The 7,563-nt window shown below is 42.2% G+C and overlaps 1 protein-coding gene across 1 annotated transcript in view; it reads left to right on the top strand.

Annotated features, from left to right (window-relative positions):
* The window catches only part of Churc1 (churchill domain containing 1), a 15,016-nt gene extending 7,689 nt beyond the window's left edge, over positions 1 to 7,327 (top strand). The window contains exons 3-4 of the mRNA XM_021201833.2: positions 709 to 779; positions 6,912 to 7,327. Coding sequence (XP_021057492.1) covers positions 709 to 779; positions 6,912 to 7,004 — 164 coding nt within the window. The 3' untranslated portion in view covers positions 7,005 to 7,327. The remainder of the gene's footprint in view (positions 1 to 708; positions 780 to 6,911) is intronic.
* The last annotated feature ends 236 nt before the right edge of the window (positions 7,328 to 7,563 follow it).

The following is a 7,563-nucleotide window of genomic DNA, read 5'->3' on the forward strand; positions in this document are numbered from 1 at the left end:
GCTCCAGAAGAGGGAGTCAGATCTCATTACAGATGGTTGTGAGCCACCATGTGGTTGCTGGGATTTGAACTCAGGACCTTCGGAAGAGCAGTCGGGTGCTCTTACCCACTGAGCCATCTCACCAGCCCCACAGTTGGTTTTCTTCATCCTGGTTATAACTGCACATTTACTGTTGCTCCTGAGGATAACAGCTTCTGCATAGCTAGATGGGGTCACACTTTTTAAAACGCACAGTACTAGACTTGGTGGCCCAGACCTTTTACCGTAGCTACTTGGTGACAGCACCTTTGCTCAATCTTGCCAGCTTGGTCCCAGCTACTCAGGAGACTGAAAGGCCAAGGCCTGCTTGGGTTGCAGAGTGAGTTCAGAAGCCAGCCTGGGCAACTAAGTGAGACCTTGACTCAGAAATGACAAGAAGGTTGGGAATGTAGGTCAGTGGCAGAGTCCCTCTCTGATTGGTCCTTAGTACTGCAAAAGTAAGCGAGTAAGGGAGCAGCTCCAGAGTATCTGCTTGCTGCTTTCTGCAGGGAGCTTTCAGTGGGAATTATATGTGCGCAGGGAACCCTTGAGGTCAATATTCTAATGGGTCTCCTGCTGTGATAAATGTGACAGAGTTAAAATTCCTTTTAAGTACGATATGCTGAGAATAGAAATTTCATTGTTTTAACGAACTTCTCCAGACTTGATTATGTGTCTTTGTTTTGGCAGATCTGTGTAAGAATTGTCATCATGTAGTAGCCAGACACGAGTATACATTCAGCATCATGGACGAGTTTCAGGTACTGTGTATGTGGGGATTGTTGAGGAGGGACACAGACTCAAAGTACTCTTGAGCATCTATACATACGTTTTGTAGTGAAGTGCTAGCAGTTGTTACTGGAGTGCACCCCTGTCGTTACCTGTGCATGCTGGGAAACTTTAAAGGTGGGTGGATCTGTGCATCTTCACCTGAGTCACAAATCAAAATGTGTGCTTTACAGTGACATTCCAGTCCTGTCATTTTATTTAATCCATTATGGGTTCTCAAAAAAATTTTTTTTAAAGATTTGTTTTTATGTGTGTATGTTTGCCTCTGTGTGTGCCTGTATGTGTGTGTGTGTGTGTGTGTGTGTGTGTGTGTGTGTGTGTACCACCTGAGCTGCCCCCATAGAACAGAAGAAAGCCCTAGATTCCCTAGAAGTGGAGTAACAGATGGTTGTAAGCCACCTCGTGGGTGGTAGGAACTGAACCTGGGTCTTTGCAAAAGCAGCAAATGTTCTTCACTGCTGAGCTATCTCTCTAGCCTGCCATTACAGGTTTTTATGAGACTACTACTGTGTTACCTTTTCTCTAAGTGCTGTGGGAATTACATGGTTGGCTTAATTCAAGTACTGGCTACTGGGTAGTACCAGCACACACCTTTAATCCCAGCACTGGGGAGCCAGAGGCAGGCCCATAGTGAATTCCATATGCTGTCCAATCCTCTTGGTGGGTATGAGTCTGACAAGGAGGCTGTCTTTGTTTGCTCTTGTTGGTGTGTGGATTTAAGCAACTCTTTGGTTTCAAGTATAGTAAGTTGTTTTCTAACTTGTTAAGCTAAACTTTAAGATGGCTATGTCAAGGTTGGAGGATAAAAATAAAACCACCAGAGAAAAGGGGTTTGTTATATTTTCTTGCAGTCAGGAGAGCATGTGAAGAACTCTGGTCTCTGGTGTAGGCCCATGGTTGCTGAACATTCTCAGGTCTGATGGCCAGGAAGAAAAACTGAACAGCAATAGACTGACCTTGTGTGAACTTCCTATTTATCTGAAAGATAAGAATATCAGCTTAGGGGCTGGAGAGATGGCTCAGTGGTTAAGAGCACTGACTGTTCTTCCAGAGGTCCTGAGTTCATTTCCCAGCAACCACATGGTGGCTCACAACCATCTGTAATGAGATCTGATGCCCTCTGCTGGTGTGTCTGAAGACAGCTACAGCATACTCATATACATATAATAAATAAATCTTTAAAAAAAAAAGAATATCAGCTTAGAACTTTCAACAGTTAAGAGAGTTTATCAAGTCATTCAAATTTGGATAGTATTTACTTAGGAAAATAAAAGTTTATCAGTTGCAGTAGAACCATAAAATAGCATAATACCCGCCAGTGGTATTTTTAAGTTTTTACTTTTTTTTTTTTGAGATTTTATTTGATTTTACTTTCATGTGTGTGGGTGTTTTGCCTGCATGTATGTCTATGTACCATATGCATGCAGTGCCCACAGAGGCCCCAAGAAGGTGTCAGGGAGTTACAATTACAAGCTGCCAATGGCTATTAGGAATTGAACCCAGGTCCTCTGGAAGAATAGCCAGTGCTCTTAATCACTGAGCCACCTCTCTAGCCCTAAGTTTTCTTATTTTAGTCTGTGTATGATTATTTTGCCTGCAGTATATTGTCTACCACAATTGTGCCTGGTGCCCATGAAGGCCAGAAGAGGGCACTAGATCCCTGGATCCACAGATCCACTAGATCCCTGGATCCCATGGAGCCACACATGGCATGAACTGGCTAGTATGTGGGTGCTGGATACCTAACCTAGGTCTCCTACAAAGAGCAGTAGGGACAGCAAGTGCCCTTAACTGCTGAGCCATCTCTAATCCCTCACTCAGAGTTTAAGTGGAAAAAAAGGAACATAGTCACATGTGTCAGGGTGTGATCTCAAATGTTTTGGTCAATCTAAACATCTTGACTATAACTATTCAATGTCCAAATTTTATGCCTTAAAATATTTATTTAATATGTGTACCTTAGAGCAAAAACATGGCTCAGAGAATAGTAGTGGCCAAAGAAAGTGACCATTTCATGGCTGAAAGCCCCCTAGCTCTGTTTTTATGAGGAAATGAGCACCAGCAGCTCTCTTCCTGAGTGCACATGAGGTCTTTAGAACCCTGACTGGATATTGAGATTGCCTGTCTATGTCCCAAGACAGCTGTTGTAAAGCACTTCTGTGAGACCAAAGTCCAGTCATTTTCCCTGACTGAGTGCAACCACCTTCCAACAACCCCCAAATTACTCTGGATAGACACAAGAAAAGGAAAAAGGAAGATGGCTGAAGTCATAATGTCTAGGTAATTACACTCCTCCTGAAAACAGAAGCTCTTAGGCTGGGCTCTGCCTGCAGTCTTATTTTACCAACCCATATCCTGTTCTCCGCTGGTAGATGGTTTAAAGAGTGTTCCTTTATGCGTCCTCATTGGCATCCTTGCTACAGCACAGTGATCCTTATCCCACAGCTGGCGCTGCCCAGCTTCTCTCCCTTCCCCCAGCTCTCCCAGAGACCCTATAGGAAGTAGTGTTTCAGCAGCAGCCTCTGCTCCCTTCTGCCCACTGCAGGAGGATTATACTAACTCTTCTTGAAAGCCGCTCTGCCTCATTTCCTGGACAATCACATGGTACTGTCTCCAGCATCTTTTCTAGATTGAAAATGTTATATTAAATTTATATTCGTATTTTATATTATCCAGTGTCCTCTTTTGGCCTCTGTAGGCACTGCCTTTATATATTTCCATCCGTAGCACACACACAAATACACACTTTTTTTTTAATGTTTTAAAATTATATTAAACATACCTAGTTCTTATTTTGTTAAAAATAATTTAAACTTGTTTCACTTAGCTATTTCTGTGACCGACTCTGGAAGCAACTTTTTACTTCTTGCTTTTTCACCTGAACAGTTTTGTTTTGTTTTTCCTTTTTTCAGAGCATCTCATTGTGCAGCACTGGGAATCCTCCGGCTTTATCCCCAAGTGCTGAGGGAGTGGGTCTGCACCACAAGGCTTGGTTTTGAATATTTCCTTAACCAGCTCTTCTGATTTCCCTGTTTCTCTAAACTCCTTGTAAAATGCCTTCATTTGCACTTGACTAAATCTACCCTCCCATAGGCCTTCCGAGGCCTGTCCAAATCCTGTACTTTTGCCCGTTCTAACTTGCTCAGTGTCTTTCCCAGACCTAGGTTTGACCATCATCTTTTTAAGCAACTCTACTTTTGAAGTCCATACTGCTTGACTGTTTTTCTCCCTTTCTTTTAAAATAATTTTTTTTTTCTCATTCTCTTTTCTTTGTTTTGATGGCAAGGCTACAGGGGCACGACGGAGAGTTAAGTACGGAGAGCAGCAAAATATATCCCACATGATAGTAATCTTTGAACCCTTCTGACAACAGCCTTTCGATGGATGGTGTGTCACCTCTGGATGCTGGGGATGGGAGATAGTCTTCCATTCCTCAGTAGGCCAGGAAAGAGGACAGGATGGAAAGAAGTAGGGTAAAGAGCAAGGGCCTCTGAGTGAGCAGAAGATCTGGCTGCACAGTGGGCAGATTCTGCTCAATCCACCCTTCCTCCAGACCTCTGGCCCTTAGCGCTTCGAGTCTCCTATGAGTGCCTGGGGCCCGTGAGTCTTCCCACTTGGACAGCTTGGTAAAAGGTCCTGATCTCACCACAGCCCTGGCAGCACAGGGACGGTGGCCCTGGCATCTCAGCTTAGAATCTAGCCACACTTTCCCACAGAAACACCAGAATATGGGGTTAGAGTCCACAGCCTTTGTACAGTGCAAATTTAAAAGACTTGGGCATTTTCCTGGGAATCTGACTGCCACATATATAACATTACTCCCATGGAAAACTGCTTTTGAATTCCAAATCATTGACTTAACAATGAAATTTGCATTCGAAACTGCCTATAAACCAAAGGGCACAAGTATGACAGGTCTCACTAATTTAATAATCTTACCAGGTTATATCATGCATTATATCAGTTTTTTCCCATATGCTGTGTGTTAGTTTGGTAAAGGTCATGGTGCATTCTTTCCTTGGTTAATGGCTGGCCACCGTGCATATATCGCAAAGCTCAGAAGCACTGACTAGACACTTGACAAAGCTTAGCTTAGTTGAAAATTCAGTTCCCTTTCCTTTTTTAATCAAACAAACATTTTTATTTTGTTGCTGTTTAGATTTTGTTTTGTTTTGAGCCATAGTGGGGATTAAACATTAGTCTAAATGCTTGCAAGGCAAGCATACTTCCAGCTGAGTTGTATTCTCACTCAGAACTCAGCCATGTGTGCAGCTTCACAGGGTCGCCCCCTCCCTCCCTTCTCTCTTCCCTCTGTCCCTCTCCCCCTACAAGGCCTTGCTGTGTAAGCCAGGCTGACCTCAGCCTTAGGATTCTCCTGTCTCAGCCTAGTGTGTGATTGGAGATGTTTGCCATCACGCTCTGTTACTCCATCTTGGTTTCTAGTAAGAGATTGCATCCCCAATGGTGATGTCCAGTGGGTTCAAGCGGTGGAATAATTTGACAGCAGTAAATGCCTTGTAGAGGTAGATTACTGTTGTATTTTGTATCAGCGTGGTATCTCTCCTCCAGGCTTTAGCCTATATGTGTTTCTCCTGGGCATAGAGGAGACTTTAAATCATGAGTGCAGGGAAGTAGCTCAGCGGAAGACTGCCTGCTTAGTGTGCACAGGGTTCAGGATTTAACCTCCAGCACTGGAAACCAATCAGCTGGCCGATTGATTAATTCAAGAACAGTCTTTAAGAAGCAGCAGTCTACTGTCTGCTGCCTGTCTGAACTCGCCAGTTGAAGTAGAAAGGAACTTGCCTTCTTTAGAGTCTTTATGCCTTGTCTCTATTGAGCTCAACAGCCTTCTCTAGTGACTGTCCAGTCCCGAGAAACTAATTGTCTGATCCATTTCCAGACAGCTAGCAGTAGCAACAGCAAGTGTGAAGACACTAGTAGATTCAATGTAGATACTTGTTTTTGTAAACAAAATAAAAATATTTTAAATAAAAAAGTTTAAAGGAAATACATCTATGATAACTGTCAGAACAGGACTTTGCCCTAAGGAATTGTGCTTAAAATAAATCCCCTTCTGTCGGCAGTCTAGACACTTGTTACACACCAGATCCATGAAACTTCGTAGACACCTAAATAGATGAAGTCTCAGGCAATTAACCTTTTAAGTATGAGGTATGCATGCTAGTGAATTTAATGTACTTTTATTTTTATTTTTTTTTATTTCCTAGGGCTGATAAAGATAGCTTTTCAGTTTGAGAATTCTGTCTCTTTTTTTCCCATCCTGTTGCATAAATACCCTGGATAGGAACAGTCCTAAGAACAATAATTTGTCCCTAAAATATACATCCAATCTGCTTTATTATTTATCTTTATATGTGTGTGTGCAATGCACATGTTTGCATTGGAATGTGTAGCGGTCAGAGGACCACCCTCAGAAGTAGATTCTCCCACTGTGTAGGAGGTTCCTGGGGTCAGCTCAGGTTACTAGGCTTGCACAGCAAGCACCCTTTACTTGCTAAGCCACCTCACTTCACTACCTTTATTCTGTTCTGTTCTGTTTTGGTTTTTGTTGTTGGTGGTGGTGTGGTTTTTGTTTTTGTTTTTGTTTTATTTTTATTTTTTATTTTTTTGAAGCAAGGTCTTTTGGAGTGCAGGCTATCTTTGAATGCCTGCTCCTCCAACCCTATCTCCTGAGTGCTGGGATACAGTTGTGTGCCATCATGTCCAGCTTGTGCATCGCTGGAGATTCATATCAGCGCTTTTTGCATGCTGGGCAGGTACTTTACCAATTGAGCCACATGCAGTCCCAGCCCAGATATCTTTGTTAGTACTAAGCTAAATATGTATGCTTTCTTAAACCAAGAAATATCCATATACTTCAGTATGTAAGCCATTCTTACATACATGATGAGAATTTATATAAACAAAAGGCTCCAGGAGTATACAGAATACACCTAAAGCGTTCCTAATAGGTTTTGGAAAAGTAATCTAATGTTCAGGAAGATTACCAGTGATAATTTGTAGGGAAGCTTTACTGAGCAATGGTTTATAGAACATCTTTCTCTCTGTCCCTTGAGGTAATTTTGCACTTTGTCTCGTTCTAGGAATATACCATGCTGTGTCTGTTGTGTGGCAAAGCTGAAGATACTGTCAGTATTCTCCCTGATGACCCCCGACAAACGTCTCTGTTGTTCTAAGCCTCCCGTGGTTCTGTTGTAACTGTGTTGGGTTGGTTTAAAATATAGCAAGCCTAATGGCTTGTCTAATAATGAAGTTGTTTGTGTGTTTTCTTTTCTGTTTAGACTTCCCTGTTTGGATGAAAAAGTAATTTGGGGTACTGTTGTTTCCTTGAGTTGAGTTGCTCTGATAAAGTCCCCTGTTCACATTAGCACAGCCAGAGTAAGATGTCTTTTCTAGTGGTTATCTGACCAGAACAACTAAAACCAAAGCACTTCTACACTCAGATCTTGGTTTCCTGTCAAAAGAACCCAGGACTCCTTGCAAAAGTAAATGACGGAATGAGGCAGAAACTAGAGCATTTTGTGCATATAACAAAAATCACAGTGATTAAGGCAGTGGTTCTCAACCTTCCTAATGCTGTGACCCTTTAATACAGTTCCTCATGTTGTGGTGACCCACAACTATAAAATTATTTTCATTGCTATTTCTTAACTGTAACTTTGCCTGTTATAAATTATAATGCAAATATCTGATATGCAGGATATCTGATATGTGCCCCTGTTAAAGGGTTGTTCA

This window comes from Mus pahari, chromosome 7, assembly GCF_900095145.1.
Source record: "Mus pahari chromosome 7, PAHARI_EIJ_v1.1, whole genome shotgun sequence".
In the NCBI taxonomy this organism is placed as follows: domain Eukaryota; kingdom Metazoa; phylum Chordata; class Mammalia; order Rodentia; family Muridae; genus Mus; species Mus pahari.